The 20,058-nt window shown below is 36.9% G+C and overlaps 1 protein-coding gene across 1 annotated transcript in view; it reads left to right on the top strand.

The window, feature by feature from the left end:
* LOC134672591 (potassium voltage-gated channel protein egl-36-like) overlaps nucleotides 1-20,058 on the top strand; it is a 199,679-nt gene that overhangs the window by 87,398 nt on the left and 92,223 nt on the right. Inside the window, exons 3-5 of the mRNA XM_063530544.1 lie at nucleotides 202-365; nucleotides 3,553-3,703; nucleotides 18,739-18,948. Of these exons, the coding sequence (XP_063386614.1) occupies nucleotides 202-365; nucleotides 3,553-3,703; nucleotides 18,739-18,948 (525 nt within the window). The remainder of the gene's footprint in view (nucleotides 1-201; nucleotides 366-3,552; nucleotides 3,704-18,738; nucleotides 18,949-20,058) is intronic.

Raw genomic sequence — 20,058 nt, 5'->3', positions numbered from 1 at the left:
AATATTTGACGTATGTTAAAGTTCGAATCGGGCCGACAGTCACCAAAAACGAGATGCTAATAAAGCGAAATCTTCTAGTAAATAAGTTTGGCCAGGGGAATGAGATTTTATAGGAATGATCTTACGTGGCTACGCGCTACGAGCGTAACCCGTAGTACTTAGTGGCAATGAATGTGTTAAAACTTATTTCTATTGTTACAGGTAGCCCCAAACATAATCGAGTTCATCAAATCCCCAGTAAACCTGGTGGATTTCCTGGCCACGTTGAGTTTCTACATGGACGTGGTGGTGGAACTAGCAGTTATTAGGAAAAACGTGGACCGGGCCGATATATTGGAGTTCATATCTATTATTAAAATTCTTAGGTAAGTTTAACCCTTTGGACGCTTTATTTCATAAACAAAAACGTCACTTACAGGCCATGGTCACAGGCACAATGCAACCTAATGTATTATTAAGCTTAGAATAAATTTAAAAGTGGAAAAATTACTGTCTTTGGTAAGACTTGAACCATGGCCTCTGGATCGATACTCTAGCGCTCTGCCATCTGAGCCATCATATGGTGTAAATGCTGGCTATGGATGAGGTTTTGATTTCTCAGGTGGCGCTGGAGTATCGATCCAGAAGCCGTGAGTTCAAGTCTCACCCAAGACAGTAATTTTCTACTTTGAAATTTATTCTCAGCTTAATAGCATGGTACGCAGATGTTTCTCCTTGTTAAAAATTAAAATTTGTAATTGACCGAAGCGAAGCGAAGGTCTACGTTTTGACTCGGGCGTTTTGCTGTTGTATGTCCGGATGTTCTCCTCTACAGGGCGCAATTCTTAACCGATTCTCTTGAAATTTTGTAACCGAATTCTATGATCCAATATTTTTTTTTTGTCGAGCCATTTTTTGAAAATTTTTCAAAATCGAAAAGTTGTGATAGCTCGCGCTTATACAAATAGTCGTATCGGTATCATAAGAAAGTATTATTTTTGAAACATGTTTACAGATTAAATGTCAAAAAATTCAGAAAATTTATTTCGCTGGTTTTGGAGGTATTAAGATATTTAGTTTTGTATGTCCGGATGTTCTCCTCTACAGGTCGCAATTCTTAACCGATTCTCGTGAAAATTTGTAACCGAATTCTATGACTCAATAATTTTTTTTTGTCGAGACGGTTTTTGGAAATTTTTCAAAATAGAAGAGTTGTGATAGCTCGCGCTTAAACAAATAGTCGTATGGGCATCATAAAAGTGTATTCTTTTTAAGACATGTTTACAGATTAAATGGCCAAAAATTCAGAAATTTTATTTCGCTGGTTTTGGAGGTAATAATATATTTAGTTTTTACTTGAGAATGAGTAGCTAAATTTCGTCATCTCATGTAAGAACTATCATGGTGTATTTTGCAAACGTTCGCTTTTTTGTTTGCACGGAAGATCTGGGTTCGATCCCCAGTAATTATATGCTGGGATATTACTTTTTGTATTTTTTTACACTTAAATTTCATATCAATTGTTGTTTTTATTTTATTTTTTATTTAATTTACTCAGTTTTAAGCTCTGCTTGCGAGGTCTACAGCTCACAGAGCCACTAGTGTATTATACTTACATTAAAAACTAGATTAAATTTCTTTATTTGTAGTCTATTAGGTACCTAGTTACTAACACATTTTATTTTGTTTCCCATATTAGACTCTTTTGCCTTGAATTAGTTCGACTTCCCAAGTATCACTCCAGTTATTATTGGTAGTATAATCAAGAACCAATCACAACTGGCCACTTAGCACATAACTAGTTGCAGTTGCAATTTTCTCTTCACACACAACTGGCGCGTGTGCCACACGTGACGGCCATTGAGTATATTCAGAAACCTCTGTTTCTTTATATAATAATCTAAAATCAATTCATACCTAGTGCAATAGTGCCTTACACGAGAATGTCGCTTTTACGCTTGATAATGGTGCTTATGTATAGCAGCTACCTCAATCAAATTCGCGAATGAACTGCCAATCAGTAAAATCATGAAATATTCTAGTTTTTAGTTTGCTTTCTCATTAGTTCCAGGAGAATGACATTTCGGAAGCGACATTTTCATAATTATACTCATACTCTCATACTCATACTCATTTATTCATAAAGCCAATTTACATTTTTAATTATCATTCATATGATTAGGTAACATTATTGAAATTAAATCTGTTCACCATGAGTGACAATTATTGTTTTAAAACTATCTTATGTTATGACTGAAAGATTATTGTAGTTTGAAACGTGTTGATCATGATGGCCAGTGGCCAATCCAAGCACGACTATGCCTGGTTTACGTCTTTAAAAAAAAAACGCTTGAGGCGCCACGAGCAGGCCTCCAACCCAACCCGTATATATATATTTGTATTTTCTGTATTTCGGTTTTTTCTTGAAGTTTTGTGCAGTCGGCGGTGGAAGTGCATGGCCACTTTATGAATGTTTTCCATTCCTAATGTGCCTATGCAGTTTTGCAGCTAGTTGTACACAGGAACCTTGGCTTGTGCTGTTGCTTATCTTGTGTGTGTAACTGATTTGTGATTATATTTGTTCTTTATTTACCTACTTAATTTTTATAAGTGAGAACCTGTAATTGGCTCTGTGAATCTATTTTAGTTTTTGGAAATGTTTATAGCTGTTGGTTTTCCATGTATGTAATAAAAATAAAAATAAAATGAGTTGCAGATGACATTTGAATGTCATCTTCAAATTCATTTGAAACACCATAATTTCTTAATTTAAAAGAAAACAAACATACAAACTCAGTTCTGGAACCGGGAATTCCCGTTTCGTCCGTTCAAGTTTCCGTGTGCTTCCTTTTTCTCATCTGTTCTGTGATTTTTGATTTGATTTGATTAAAGTCTGTAAAAAGTCAATACAAAAACTACAAATCGTTCCGTATCGTAATTCCCCGCATACTTGTATAAAATAAATTCGAGTTATGCACTCTTAAAGAAACAAAAGAAAGTTCCAAGTTTAAAAGAGCAAAACTTGGCATATCCTGTAGCCGCCCAGAGACCTATAAAAAGGTCTCCTGTTCCATTCTAATTTGAACTTTGTGTTGACAAAATAAAATTTAATTTTGCTTGGCAAGGTTTGACGTATGGGCGGCTAGAGGTTAGGGCTTACGAGGATAATACTTGCATACATATATATTTTTAATATTGTGTGTTCTGTATTCGCTGTTGTGGCAGTAAATACATCTTCCTTTTTACAAGCTTTTATTTAGTTTCACCTGACCGTTTTCTGTCTGTCTGTCTGTGTGTAATCAAATCTTGCAAGTTAAATTTGATCCACTCCCCGGTTTCCGATTGAGCAGATTCATACATACGTAACTCGGGTGACAATACAATATTATGGTGTCATCGAGCTGATCTGATGATGGAGACCAGAGGTGGCCATAGGAACTATGTGATAAAACCTGTGGATTGCCGTCAAATTGCCTATGGAAAGAAAAGTACAGTCAGCAATAAAAGCTTGTACCAAAAATGAAATTTTTGCCAAAAACTTATTTCTTTCATATTTTGTTTCATTGTCACCAGGCTCTTCAAGTTAACCAGGCACAGCCCTGGGCTCAAGATTCTGGTGCACACCTTCAAAGCGTCAGCCAAGGAGCTGACCCTTCTGGTGTTCTTCCTCGTGCTGGGCATCGTCATCTTCGCCAGTCTCGTCTACTATGCGGAGAAGTCTCAGGTTAGTAGTTTATTAGTGTTCCGTACAAACTTTGTTCACGGAACACTTATTTTTGTTACATCCTACCAAAAGTGTAACATTCGTTGAGAATTAATGACATTAACGAGTCTGGGTAAAATAATTAAATTTAATCGGGTTGGACCCGTTGATGACCTTAATTATGTGTACAAAATATATTCGTTAACGGAAACCGATAACTAAAAATTTATGTTTTGCATGAAATGACACTATTTAAAACAACCATTTATTCACGGAACAGCATATTTTTACATCCTAGGTACAACCTCCGCCAAACTGTATAACAGTTTGTTGGCAGAAATAGGCTCCTCTCTTTACATACTGTTTTTAGGCTAATTTACTTAATTTAGTTATTTAAACTATTTTTAGATGCTAGTATAAGTTACAAATACAAGTACAAGTTCAATATAACAAGACACTCCTCAACTTAAGTTCATCCCAGCTTCATATTGTTTCAACATGACCTGCATAAAATTAAAAAAATAAATAAAATAAAATTAAAATAAAATTGTTCATTAAAAAAAATCCGTCTGTGGGACGCACGCGGAGAGCGCTTGTGACAGCCTTCTGGCTTCTTGCAATGTATGTGGTGCACGGCACGTATAGTAGGTTTTGCATAAGGGTAACATTCCATTTCTGACCGCAGCTACTAGTACTAACGCGTCGGTGTTATTGGGTGCCCCTTAATACTCGTACGCCTAATATTAATTGGCATAATATGAATTCGTATAACAGTTTTGGCATAACATAATTGTGCATAACATTGAACAGGCATAATATTAAAAAAGCATAACACTTATTGCGCATAATAATGAATCCGCATAATTTAAATATGCATAACATTATTAACTATAACATTATTTGGCACAAACTGAATTAGCCTAATTTAATAAAGCAAGAGAATTAAATGGATCAGGGCAAAACCAACTCGGTTAGGTCAGGTTCACAAGGCTAAGGCAGGATCGAGCGAAACAAAGCGAAGCTTTTCTAACAAATAATAATCTTTTTGCTGTAAAAAATTATTAAGGCGTAGTAACTGTAGTAAGTTCGTGTTTTTTTTAGTAATTTTTGTTTTCTTTTTAGGTTTTAGAAATAATTATCATATTTTGATTTTTTGGGATTTTTTTAAAGTGCAATTTAGGCCTATTTTAGTTTTTTTTTTATCGAGCAAAAGTCATAAACTCAGGATTTGAATCGCTGAAGTCCCTAGAGAAAGACCGCAAGGTTGCTGATTAAATTTTTGGCATGGAGATCTAAAAAAGCGCTACATTTAATTAAAACTTCGTTCTCTAAACCTACTGAACATTAATTCGAGCCGCTCTGTCTATATTTTTATTTATTTGCCTTTTATATTTATACTATTCAATAATTATGGAAAATAGCTTAATGCTTATTATATTTATCCCAAGTCATCGTTATGACAATGTATGTTATGCGCATTAACATTATGCGTACTCAGTTATGCGGAATAACGTTATGCGATTTAGAAATTATGCGTAACATACGTTATGCCAAATTGAATTAGGAGAACTACGTTATGCGAATTAATATAGACCCGGGGTTATTGTCAATTTCCATAGTAAAATGAATGATAGTGCTGCTGTCGTTAGAAATGGACTGTCACCTTAACCCGGTGTTTTCATTTGAAAGTATTGGTAAGGAGTGTTATTTTTTGTTTACATTTTGTTATAGTAGTTTTTATAAAATGTTTTATTACGCAAACCTGACTTGGTTTATATCCTGGCGGGTCATGGTTTGGTGTCTCAATCCATTATATGTTGAGCAATCTCCCAGTTTTCCATATGTAAGCCGATTATGACCTCTTGAGCCCTTTTCCCGCCTATCTTTTGTCTGCAGTCGTAACGCAGGTCCGAATACGTAAAGTTCGCAAAGATAACGGCCCAAAACTGGGTCAAACTGGTCTTGTAGTCCATTCACTTATGTGTATTTGCAAAGCTTTGTTTCAAGCAAGCTAGCATAAGTTGGACTTTAAAATTATTAATAATACATTAAAGGCATCCACTAGCTGCACTAAGGCACCATTCCACTAACCCGGGGTTAACCGGTTAAACCTGGAGTTGGCATGGTTACCAGTACAATTTGACTCTAGGTTAAGGTTTAACCGCTTAACCCCGGGTTAGTGGGATGGTGCAAGTGGGCCTTAGCGGGCACACGCATTCGGGTGCCATCGGAGGCAAAATCCGTCGCATGCGACCGCGCCAGTTAGCGTTGCATATACAATTTTTCATTAACCCGTTCACCCGCTCCATGCAACCGCGTCAGACAGTGGCGGATTTGCGATGTTGGCCGCCCTAGGCCCTGTAGTAACTAGCCGACTCTTTGGGCCCGATACGGATTTTGAAATAGATATCTATTAGATATCTTTTAGACATCACCAAGATACGATAACGATATGTTAAAGATTTAACCTGTCAAATTTGACATTTGCGCGATTCTGGAGATACTCTTGAACGATTTCCACAGGATATGACGTAGAGATCCAATTCACATCTAATAGATATCTTACTATATCTAACGTAAATGTGACATTGGTTGCCCGAATTGCGCTGCAAAAGAGAACTAGTTGATATCTAAACTATAACGTATATGTAATGGATCTAGTACGTGTCGTCTCTTGTGAATATCTTTATCGGGCCCATTTATTTCTGGTCACAAAATAAGCATCAGTGGGTACTAAAATTACACACGAACTTAACCGCCGCCATTCAAACAAGTTTACACTCTATTTCAAAACGATATCCTGACATAACAAGCAATTGAAGGCATGTTTACAAAAACAACATAACTGCTTAGAGCGGTTGACACTTTTTTAAGAACATTTGTTAATCGTTTCAGATGTCAACCAGTGTAGTTAGTTATGTTGTTTTTGCAAACAATCCTTCAATTTTATACGCACATTCAAGTTTTACGTATTATTAAAGTTTCACTTGCTCTGTTTTCTTTGCATAATAATTTTTAGAGTCAGACCAAGAAAAGTCTGCAGCAGATTTGATAGCCCACGCAGTGCAAGTGTCATTTTAAACGTCAGACTTCAATGACATTACGACGTATAAATAACACGAGCACTGCGTGGGCTATCAAATCCGCTGCAGACTTTTCTTAGTCCGACTCTAGCAACGAAAATCATTTCGAGAGATATAAATACTAAATGTTAAGTACATTACTGTTTTCAAGTACTTTTAGCAAGTCCTATTAAAGTAAGGTTAGAGTGACATTCCATTTCCAACTGCAGCTGCAATACTGTTCATTTTACTATGGAAATTGACAGTGACAGCGACGCGTTTCCATAGTAAAATGAACAGTATTGCAGCTGCAGTTGGAAATGGAATGTCACTTTTACAGGTACTTGCCGTTGTTTTGTTTGCGGAGGTTTGCTTTAGGAATAAGAGCCGTGTTATCATCGTTTTGCGTTAGGAATACCAGCCATGTTATGATCGTTCGCCTTATGACCCCCGAGTGGCCAGGGACACATAAAGTTGACCCCAATATGTATGTACTCCCTTTTGGAACAACCAGAGTAATTTAGGAAAACTTTACTTCTGCTGTCCGTAGGTAAATGTGTAATTTATTTACTCGCTTATTATCAGCAGTCTAAGATTTTTTCAGTAAAAAGATTTATGTGCGTATTATATACGCACCTCTGACTTTTTTAACTTTATATCGTGTAATACTGTATTTTGGACGTAATTAATGTTTAGTGGCGAAATAATTACCTAAATGATATAACAAACTTATGACTTATGTATCTTGTATGACTGTATGTGTTCTGAATAAATAAAATAAAAAATAATGTGGAATGTAACCTACTACATATAACTATTTTTTTCGGATTTAAGATTTTACGGTTGATTGTAGTGAGCGCATAACACTATTGGTTCTCACGAAATGCTACAAAGATTCGTCTCATAAGGCATCTTGCTCACACTTGTTGGTGGAGTCTGTGGGGAAAGAGAGAGGGTCGTGGAATGTAAGGGAGCCCATACATTCTAATCTTCTCTTTCCGCACAGACTATTCGAGTTGTGACATGAGTCAAGGTCGTATTACAATAACATCAAAACCCGGGTTATCCGCAGATGGTCTAGAACGCAAAATGACTAGTATGTTGTTTTGCCTAAGTCGCAATTAGTCTACATCGCAAACGGTCTACAACGCAAAATGCCCGAATTATTTTTTCCGTTTTATCTTTATTTTTATAGCGATGTCGACGGAGCACCGCTTCCGTGCTGTTTGGCATTCGGCCGTTTGAAGATATCTAACGAACCTAACCTACCTATGTAAAATGTGGTGGTATAAAAAGTGGGCATTTTGCGTTGTAGACCGTTTGCGATGTAGACTAATTGCGATTTAGGCAAAACAACATACTAGTCATTTTGCGTTCTAGACCATCTGCGGATAACCCCAAAACCGGGTTTATCAAATTGTTCTAAAATAATTGGTGTCATTTCCTTCTGTCTTGTTGTTATTCTTACAACGTTTATTGCTTCCAATACTTCTCGTTATACGAGTAGTAACACGTTTTTCGACTGCACATAATTGCCTGTCAATTCTGCTTCGACTGTACTATTCTGAAAATCAAAATTAAACTCTATTTCCCTAGCGCTTTTCCAAATTAAACTGTATGCAAAGGTATTACGGTTTAAATTGCATTTTAATGAGATATGAGTCGGGGAAATGATTGAAAAGCTGTTTCAGGCCACTGCTTGTGAATACGGATAATAAAGTCTTTTAATATCAAAGTGGAGTAACTACAATTCTTAGCTACATCCGATATTACACCTTGAACTTCTAGAATAGGGTTTATAATTGCATGAAGTATTGCAGATAATGTATGCTTGTACAAAGGGAACGTCAGCAGCAATAAGTTATCGTTTGAGTTGAGATCTTGTTGTTCTCTTTGATCTTTGGTATTACGTTCAATCATTTTGAATAAGTAATTTGTTAGAATAAAATATTTTATTAAATATAGAAAAACGTAGCAATAAAAATTGAATATAAACTGTTCTCTAATTTCCATACTTTTCGATGTTTCCAACAAAAATAAAAACGTATGTCCCAAAAAAGGGCAAAAGAAAGCCCGAAGGTTCCAATAAATATTTCAAGCCAATAACTTATACAAAAATATTTATACCAGTTCCAGTTAAATCTTTCAAAAATGGACTTTAATGCTATTGATATAAGAATGCATATGTACATAACTACATACGGCCACGAAAAAAGGCACGCTAGTTTACTTTAACACTCGGTGTAATACACTACGTGACATTATAAAGGTCTCTTGGGCGTCTGGAGGCAGCTGAGGCAGTTTATATCTGACACGTTTCCACTATCCGCCCGATTCTTACTTTTATTTAAGATACGAGTAGGTACGTCAAATTTTACAAGATACGATATCGAATGTCACTGTCAAAACTGGCGTTTTTGTTTGAAGAAACGTCACTTTTGACAGTGACATAGTTATCTAATCCATATCGTACTACTTACTACAGTAAGTAACAGTTACAGTTCCCAAGCACCAAGGATTCTGCTGGCGCTGCGGCTTCCTCAGCCGAAAGCCTCAAGCGCCGCAAATATGCCGCTCTGGGAAGCAGCTACATATTTGCGGCGTTTGGTGTCGAAACTTTGGGGCCGTGGGGGCCAAGTGCGCGTCCACTGTACAAAGACTTGTCGGCGCGCTTAATAGGGGCTTCTGGTGACCAGAGGGCTGGCCACTATTTCGCCCAGCGTATTAGCATCGCTATACAGCGGGGAAATACGGCCAGCCTTCTGGGCACCTTGCCCGTTGACGGCGATCTGGGGCAAATTTTTTATCTATAGTTTTTGTAAGTTTTATTATGTTTGTTAATTTATTTCTTTGTTTCTATCAATAAAGAATTTCTACAGTAGTAGTAGTAATCCATATCGTATCTTGTCGCAATATTTGACGTATCTTAAAGTTCGAATCGGGCAATATGTCACGGTAAAAACCGTTTCAACATGTAAAACTGATATCTTACTCGTAGCTTCAATAGACTTAAAAGATTTAAGAGATTTGCTTAGTTGTGAAAATTCGTTTGTACTAGGTATGTTTTGACTGAGTCGGAAAAATTACAAAAAAATAAACCAAAGGCCTGATTTAGTTAAATTGCGTTTTATCCCTATCTTACAAATACATAAGTCAAAATGACAGATAAAGACAAACGATTCATAGCTAATTCAGTTATATAACGCGTTTATTAATAACGCCATAAATGTTATATTCTAATAAATATTTGGTGTAATGGATACGTAATCTCTACAATGCCTTATTGTAACCATCTGTAGGATTGATAATACGGGCTTAGTTTCTTTTTCCTCTTATTTACTGAAAGAGCAGCTTTCATATATAAAATGTCAACATTTATTTTACTTCTATTTTAATAAACTCCATGTTATTATTGTTATTCTCTTTTTACCCTTGACTGGAGCACTGTTGTGCGGACAAATGCATGTTAATATTTATCTTCAGAAAGGATCGACCTACTTAGATGCGATTTTTTGTAATTGATTTATGACAGGAATAAAGTTCTAACTCACTAGATGGTGTCCTTTTAATTTGGTCGGGGTTTCATAATTGTACATTTATAGTAACTCAGTACGGATATGATGGTCGCTCTTGTCTACGTGACAGCGTGATATAACGGTGTCCGTCACTTTCTATCCCACGGTGTTAAGAGGGCGTAGAGGAGGGTAAATTTTCAGATTCTGTCAAATTACCCCATTTCACGCACAAACGCAGCTCACGCACACTACCTCAATTTACTGGGACAGGTCAGTGACCCCTAATGTTTTTTTAAAGGTGCTGTTTCGAGTTTTGTGTAAACTACTGACCTCCTTTGAGGAATTAAAACTGTCAAACTTTCCTTTGTGAGAAGACAGAGAAAAAACACTTTTTTATATATAGCTTTCCTTGTTTGTTCATGTCATGTCATAGGTATGTGACGTATTAGGTAATTATTTATTTTCGTTGTTGACTTTTGTATTAAGATAGGTACAAACGGCGACGCTCTTAACTGTCCATCGGTAGACCTTATGCCTTTTGTAATAAGGTTTACGAACTGTCAGTTAACAGTGTGGTGGTGTGCGATGGTAGGTATGCGGTTTTTAGACATGGACCAAATTAAAACTAGGAGTTTTATTATTAAAGATATAAGAAATCGTCTATTTTACCTACTCGAAGTGAACTACTTATATCTATAATTATCCCTTCATTACTTATATATAGGTCTTGTTACATATTTTTTACAACTAAACACGCTTATTATATTTTACTTATAACTTAATTTTTAAAGCTCTATTGATAATAAGGCTTTAAAAACATCTAATAGAAATCAGGTACTACGCTTATACTTTTGTAAGTCAGTAAGTGATGCTTACTTAAAACTTATCGGGAAATCAAAAACTCATAATTACCTATATTAAAATATTTAAATTTACTATTCCATCTCATACGTTCAATAAGGCCCGGGACCGGGCCTTGTCACCTGCACTGACAGAGGGCCTTTTTAGCCCCACATAATATTAAAGAACTGTGTCCCGGATAGTATGGGTTCTGGGCCATGACCATGACGCGTCCCGAAGTAACTTATACAGGGCGTAATCGTTAAGTGTAGCCAGGCTATAATTTCGTAAATATAACAGATATCAGAAAACTTCAAATTGTTATCGAAAGTGCGTTACCCAATGAGTAAAATTACATTAAGGGGTCATCCATTAATTACGTCACACGTTTGGGGGGGGAGGGGGTCAAGAAAATGTGACATGTTGTGACATGGGGAGGGGGAGTCACAAACACTGTGACGTCACTTTAACTTCATCACTATTCCTCAGTAACCGAAAATTAATTTATATTTTTTTATTCGCAGTACATTTAAATAATGGGGTTTTGGAAGTTTATAGGTAATTTTCGTTCCTAATTGGTTTTGTGTTATATAATTATATATATTTATTTTAGCAAAAATATTTTTTTTTAAATAATGCCGAGTTAGTACTGCCGATTTCGTTGAAAACAAAATTACCTAAAATGTGACGTCACACCAGGTGGGGAGGGAGTTGCAAAATGTGACCAAGTGTGACAAGGAGGGGGGAGGGGTCAAAAAACCTAGAAATTCATGTGACGTAATTAATGGATGATTCCTAATAACTTTTTTAAATAAAAGCAGAAATATACCAAACATTAACTTCAAACCCTCCCATACATTTAGTACGACGACTCACCCCTCACTGTAATAAAATAATAAAACTAACTGTAATAACGGTAGTTTTATTATTTTATTACAGTTTATCATCGCAAATAATGAATCTCAAGCAGTTTTATCTCTTACGACACCAACGTTCTTTGAAGGGTGAGTCGTCGTACTAAATGTATGGGAGGGTTTGTAAGTTAATGTCTTAGAGTAGAGTTAATGTCTGGGATATTTCTGTTTTTATTTAAAAAAAAGTTATTAATGTAATTTTACTCATTGGGTAACGCACTTTCGATATCAATTTGAAGTTTTCTGATATCTGTTATATTTACGGAATTATAGCCTGGCTACACTTAACGATTACACCCTGTATATCATTAGATAGTTCATAGCCTATATCTATAGAATATATCGTTCTTATGAGCGTATTTGGCGGGCATACCTTATAAGTTTCAGTACAGGAAAAAGTACATATGAGCTGTACTTTTAATTGTTAGCACAATCGGTATCAAATAGATAGTGACGGCCAAAGTGACCAAATATAGCTATAGGATCTAAATGTGAACGAATAGGATTAGGTGAGGCATATAAGGCCCACCTTTATTTTAACTGAAATAGTTTTATAAATAATCAGGATATTATTACCAATTCAATTCAATATAGATTTCTCATTTGTTCATGTTTCTTCATATAACAAAATAGTTATAAAAATATTCCGGCGCTTTTGAAAAATAAACGTTTTATAAAAAAACCATACCATGTTGGTTCGGAACCGGGCCTTGTTACTTGCACTGTCAGTGGCCCTTCTTAGTCATAGTACAAGTTCAAGAATAACAGAGAATATTACCGGGCCTTATTACCTTTTATCATGAATTAATTTCATCTTCAATTTAAATGGTCTAGTAAAGTAAGGCCTACATGAGTCATGGAAAAAAAATTGTATTTTATTTAGAAAGTACCTATATGTTGTTCATAATCTTCAGTAAGCTGACCTCTAAGAGTCTATCTATTATAATAATTAATGTAGATTGACAGTTTACTTAGCAAATTGTACTTTTACCTTTAGGTTTTATGTCGGAAATGGGTCAAACAGATCACTGTGTTACGTTCTTTCCTGTGGACACACACAAAGTTAAGGGCTATAAAGGTTAATTTTCTTATTTAACCCTAACCCACGTAAAAAGGTCCTCCTTTTATTTACAGAACTATGATAAAATCATTACTTACATGCCCACAAGCTGTTAACTATTGCCCACAGGGGAGAAAAATGTACAGTTCGCGCGAACACGCTAGTTTTCTCTCCTGTGGGCAATAGTTAACAGCTTGTGGGCATGTAAGTAATGATTTTATCATAGTTCTGTAAATAAAAGGAGGACCTTTTTACGTGGATAAGGGTTAAATAAGAAAATTAACCTTTATAGCCCTTAACTTTGTGTATGTCCACAGGAAAGAACGTAACACAGTGATCTGTTTGACCCAAATATCTCACCCAATTTGTACTGAAACATAAGCATTTGAGCGTAATTAATGATGTTTACTGATTGTTAATCTTAAATATACCTACTTAATATTATGAAGGGCACTTATATTATTTTAGCGGACCGAGCGGATGTATATTTTTGTGGACCACTTTTTTATTTAAATAATTAAATTGTAATTCATTTCAAAAAAGGTTATAACAATTAGGGATATAAGAAGATACCTCACCTATCTTATTACAAAGCATTACAAAAATGTCCAAAGGCCAAAGCCACGCTGATAAGACATAAGACCTTATAAACGACCTCATAAATATAAACGTTCACTGAAAAAAAACAAAGGCATTTCTCATAATTTTATTTCGTTACTGAGTTATCGTTTTGCACCGAATATCAATGAAATAAAAGCACGTTGTTGTTTGATAGATACATTTATATAAACATCGTCACATGAAACCAATATAGGTACTCGTAAACCAGAAAACTGCTGGTATTGGCTTTAAATATCGTTCTTTCAACTGATAATATAGCCACAAAAACTCGCTGAGACTGCAGGTCGAGTCTTGATTTCAATTTCTTGATGATATATCATTGCCCGTGAGCATTGCTTCAGAGCTCGTGATAGCTCTTAGAATAGCAACAGAACTAGTTGAAACTAAGAATTTTATTGCTAAAATTATGTGAACAACATTGCTCCGTCTTCATAAATAAAATTTTAATAATTTATATTGCTTAGGCTAAAATGTGAAGAATTTTGTTGACAAATTCTTTATCTAGTATATTGACATTATGTCATATATGTTTTGAAATGACGTAACATGAATACCAGCGCAATGAAAATTTATTCCAATAAGAAATAACAAATCTTCAAACTTTTTTCATTTTAAGTGAATTAGGAAGAAGCTAATTACACTGATTTGGTTGTATTCATATATTTTATAAAATAATTTGTTATATTTTTTAAGTATTATGACTTGTGAATAAAAAGAAATCGAAATTTTAATGACTCTAGATCTCCGTGTGACGTTATTTATTTACCCTATTTATTTTGAACACAGTTTTTCACTGGTATCATCATTCGTATACGGATATGAATTTCTGTCAATATATATTCTAAAACGAAATGTCAAACTGGGAGATCCTGGTACGCGTCCGCTTCGAACCAAGCCCAGCGGGCATCTGATTGAAAGGAGAATTTGACAGATATGGCGGATGTATGGAAATTTTACGAAAGTTTACGTTTACGATTGAATTTCTCTGTAGCCTTTAAGAGGAAAAATAGGAAAAGCCTGATTCGTTGTAGTCTAGTTATCTGGCTTTCGAAATCACTCGATTTTATAGCATGAGCATCGATTTTTTTATACAAATTTTACTAAACGCTGACACTCATTCATCTCGTTTTAGGTACAACTTTGCATAAGTGTATTTATTATATTGTAAAATATTTCAGATTTTCAAGGGTGATTCGTTGTAAACACACTCTTTGGGATAATAATGACATTTATTATAATTTTTTTTATCAAGAGATGTGAACGCTAGCTACTAAACGGTGACTGCCTTTTTCGCTGATTTTGCTCGATGCAGTCTTAAACAGTGACAGTTATTTTATCACGTGGATAAAGATGGATAAAGCTATTCATAACACGCTGGCAGGAGAGATTAGGCAGGATACGTCTGCCAAATAGACACCGCAAGTTAGCCAGTAGAGGCAGACCAAAAAGAGGTGGCGGGACGGCCTGGACGCATTTTGCAACGACTGGCGGGAGCTTGCACCAAATCGTAATAAGTGGCGGAATAAAAGAGTGGCCTTTTCCCAGCAGTGGGACAGAAAATAGCTACAAATATAAATAGTGGTTCTTAAAATTTAAAAGTCTGATATCATAAGCGTATAGGGACCGTGCGCGTTGGAGGGTCTGCCATATTGTGGCCTGAATCGAAAACATTGCCAAGCAAGTGTTACCATTCTCGTCAGTACGTTTTCTTGTGCATAGTAGGTTCTGCCAACTTGGGGGCTACATCGGAAGCATAAATGACACATTTACGCCTTGCGACAAAAATCTGACGGCTCCTAGCTGCCCCCTATTTATAGCTTTAGTTAATAAGTAATTGAAGATGTCAAAGCTATCAACTTCCCAGACTGCAATACACTACAAGAAACTCAAGAAAAATGCAACTTTTATATTGGTCCGCGTTGCCGGCTTAATACAACTTCCTCGTGTTGTCACAAAACTTCGGAATAATACGTTAGGGCAACTTCGGGACGCTGATTCCAACTTAACAATTTGTACAGGTTTTGATCTTGTTTTGATGCGACCTTGGGAATCCCTTACGTATTGGTTCCCGCGCGCATCAGGCCCCGTGCATGAACTATAGGGGGCAGCATAGGAGCCGTCAGGTTTTTGGCGCGAGGCGTAAGTGTGTCGTGTATACTTCCGATGTAGCCCACAAGATGGCAGAACGTACTATGAAGAAACATACCGACAAGAACGGTAGATGGTAGCACTTGCTTTGGTAATGTATCTACATGTGCACATATTATGTTTCTGTTTCAGGCCACAAGATGACAGACCCTATAGTATAGTCGTGTCATTAGTCATTATGCATTTTGCTCGCCCTTATGTACGAGAACGGGCGGAGTCGGAGCGCATTTTCACATTTGTATGGCCGCAAACCGGTCGGTTGCTCGTAGACGTGGTCGGCTCTGGACGGATTCCATCGCTTCTGCCATACATAACGTATATGATAGGGGTTGCTCCCCATGTCCCTTAGTTCAAATAATCTTAAAAATGTAAGATTAGTTCTAAGCTATTAATGGAATTTTAATTCTTTTTTTTAAATAAACAGTTTTTTTGGCACATTGAATATGGGTCCGTCCGTTTGGTGGAAATCGTACATTAGGTCACGGATTTGACTCTCAAGCGGTGAGCAGCAAACCCATTCATATATCCGTACACGGCGGGAAAAAATTGAAGAAATTTGAACTTTATGTAATTTTATTTTAAGTTCAAATTTCTTCAATAAAATATCTGGAGTCAACTTCTTCCCGCTGTGTACGGATATTGCATCGACCAAGTATTTGAACGGCCATGATTTGCCACTCGACGCTTGCTTATAGTCCTGCGACCCGGTCGTATCATCTCTCTCTTCAATCGGTCCCTCATTGCTGAGGATCGTGACTCCGTTTGATTCCTTCAACTAGTTGTCTCCATCGGTCCCGTTCTGTAGCTTGGTGGAGTGCGTCGCTGACAGGTACCTATTTTTAGTTCCTCCGCTATTTGGTCCGACCATCGTTTGGGACTTCTACCCCTAGGCCTTTTTTCCCTCTATTTTACCGGTCACGATAAGGCGTTCCAAATTGCTGGTATCCCTGCGTGCAACATGGCCAAAGTACCGCAATATTCGTTGCAAACAGGCTGTGGATAGACGTTGAGTCTTTTCTATTTTTAATTGTTTTAGAATAGATATGTTGGCGGGCCGTCCATAGTATTCTTAGCATACGTCGCCAGCACCACATCTCAAAAGCGTCGATTCTCTGTCTATCAGCGGCTTTGAATGTCCACGTCTCTGTACTGTATAGAGCAATGGAGAAGACAAGGGTGCGGACCAGGTGTATTTTAGTCCGGTGGCTAATATTACGGTCGTATCATAACAAGCTCTAAACTATAACAAACTCTTTTATATAAAAATAGAATCGGCCTTGAAGAAACTTCTAGAAACTTCGTCGGAGGCGTTGTCGCTTCTCATAAGCAAGCATTGTGCTCCAGTACAATCCATTATGAGATTTAATCCTTTAGGATTAGAGTGTAATAAGTATTAATGAAAATGTAATTCGGAGAAATAATAGTTGCTTATCTAGTTGTAAAAGATTAATTAAATCTTAATATTAATCTTTTCGGGTTTATGGGCATTTCAAGTCGCACAGTGTTTTGTTTGTAAATACCTAATTAAAATTGATATTTTTTTATTGAGGCGTTTCTTGAATTTAACGTAAAACCTTAAGTTGTTAGGTACACGAAGTAATCAAACAAGATTATTCAAATACATACTACTTATTTACAATCTGCAACAATATAACCTGCTTCTTATATGGTCTGCTTTTTTTAATTTACTCAATAGTTATATTTCTCTGAAGGAAGGTGAAGGAAAACATCGTGAGGAAACCGGACTAATCCCAATAAGGCCTAGTTTCCCCTCTGGGTTGGAAGGTCAGATGGCAGTCGCTTTCGTAAAAACTAGTGCCTACGTCAAATCATGGGATTAGTTGTCAAGCGGACCCCAGGCTCCCATGAGCCGTGGCAAAATGCCGGGATAACGCCAGGAAGAAGAGTTATATTTCTCTCTCTGCACCAATTGTAGATATCTTTGTTTGGCCCTATGGTTGACTGGTAGAGAATGCCATTTGGCATTAAGTCCGCCATTTGTACATTGCTGTATATATTTTGTGCAATAAAGTTTAAATAAATAAATAAATAAGTAGTATGTATGTCCTTTGTAGGCATTTATACCATATATATAATATATCTTTAGGTATTTAAATAAAAGTAAACAAAATCTACCCTCAAATGGCTCCTAAAGCTAGTTGAGGCAGGCGTGTCTCACTCCGCGATTTCGTCGCTTTGCTACAGGTAGCTAAAAATACATCGGTTCGACCACAATTTTGGGGTTTACCATAAGCCGCGCGTGGCGCTGTCGCCACCTAGCGGCCATATCTGTGCTGACCGTAACAGACGCGTTTTGTTAGAGAGTGAGTCTTCTGTACTTAGTACTATTATTTATTCTGTGGTTGAGGGTAGATGAAAACATTACACGATCAAATAATGTAGGTTAAAGTCAGGTCGTTCAGTGACAGATCCAGTAGGTTTTGTTTTTGGTTAGTTAACCAATAAATGTTATAACTACCCGAACATATAAAAATTGTTTGTTTACTTTTATTGAAATATCTAAAGATAAAAAATATAGGTCAGGAACATGGTTTCTTATATCTCCTGTACACATATCCGAAGATTAAACTTCCCCCTTAACCCCTTTTATTTTAAAATGGCAAGCTGAAAATAATAAATCTTAAGGTGGCCACTGACGAGCCTTCCAACAGTCCAAATTGCGTGGCCGCAATCCAAAATCGGTCCGTGAATATCAAAAACGTACAATGTTTAATATTAGGATGCCGTCCATTTGGATGAATCCATGGTAACGGCATCCATTTGGAAGGCTCGTCAGTGGCCTGCTTTACACCATGTTTACCATGATTAGCTAATTCTAACACATATACTCACACCAAATTAATTCTAATTGTTAAATCAGTACACCATGTTCCAGGATAATCCGGAGAACCAGTTCAAGTCCATCCCCCTGGGCCTCTGGTGGGCCATCGTTACCATGACGACGGTGGGCTACGGAGACATGGCCCCAAAGACCTACCTGGGCATGTTTGTTGGGGCGCTGTGCGCGTTAGCTGGTGTGCTGACCATCGCGCTCCCAGTTCCTGTGATAGTCTCCAATTTCTCCATGTTTTACTCGCATACGCAGGTCAGTTTAGTTATAAGTTACTTTTTCTACTCGTCGACTTTAATACTTGAATTAAGATTTCGTATGTACCAAACTTCTTTGGGTACTTTTAATGTATGGGCTCTCAACTCAACTATAATATTCATTTCGATACAGTTTAGTCAACTATAATGAAATTGACCAATCACAGCTCGCCGCAGTCAAAAGGACGAAACAAAACCATAGCTCAAATCAATTATTTATTTTAGGTTGTATTGTAGGAACAATTGCTTCATAAGTCAGAAACGCACATGTGGCACCCTTAATATAGGAACACCCATAGACTACGAAAACAGCTTAACGTTACTTGTTAGTCTCCAAAGGCTACGGTGGCTAAAATCGAGAAAAAAACTGTTTAAAAATTGAATTTAGCGCGGAGCAAGTACCAGGGCCTCATGAGTTACGAGAAGGTGTCGTTGACCAACCCGCCGTGGGGCCCGGGGCACGGCGGCCGGGTCGCGTACCAGTACGAAGGTATCGCGGCTGGTCGCGTATCTTCACAGTTCACTGTATATTTTTAATTTGGTTTGTATGTATGATTCTACTAGTTTAAAGTGTTATTTTTGTTGACTTGTAGAAAATTGCATACAATAGTGATATAATACAGAGCTTTCCAGTCTTGTACCGTGTTTAGGCAACGAAGCTTGCTGAATACTATTTACTCTCTCTCTCTCTCCTTTTTAATGGCGCAGCGACCCAAAATGAGGCTTGGCCTCCGACACGAGTACACGCCAGTTGCCTTGATCCTGTGCCATCTCCCGCCCGTTATCGGCATGGAGATCGCGCAAGTCCGCTTCAACCGCATCGCCCCAGCGATACCTGGGACGTCCGATCGGTCTTGATCTATTTTTTTTACTTCTAAACCCTTTTTCCAGTTCCATCTCGTATCGGAGGTCGGCTATCATGAGAGCTATATGGACTTTAAACACAGCTGTGCGAAATTATGGGCGTGTGTTCTGTTTAAATCATGGTCGAATATTTTTGAGGCATCATATTATAGTTCGTTTTTTTTTAGCATTAGAAAGAACTTGCAAGAAGGTAAGCGATCTTGACATGTATTTTAATTGAAAAACGCTTTTTAAAAGACAAAAA

The sequence above is a fragment of the Cydia fagiglandana genome, chromosome 17 (genome assembly GCF_963556715.1).
Source record: "Cydia fagiglandana chromosome 17, ilCydFagi1.1, whole genome shotgun sequence".
NCBI lineage: Eukaryota > Metazoa > Arthropoda > Insecta > Lepidoptera > Tortricidae > Cydia > Cydia fagiglandana.
This window is presented reverse-complemented; position numbering and strand designations above follow the sequence as displayed.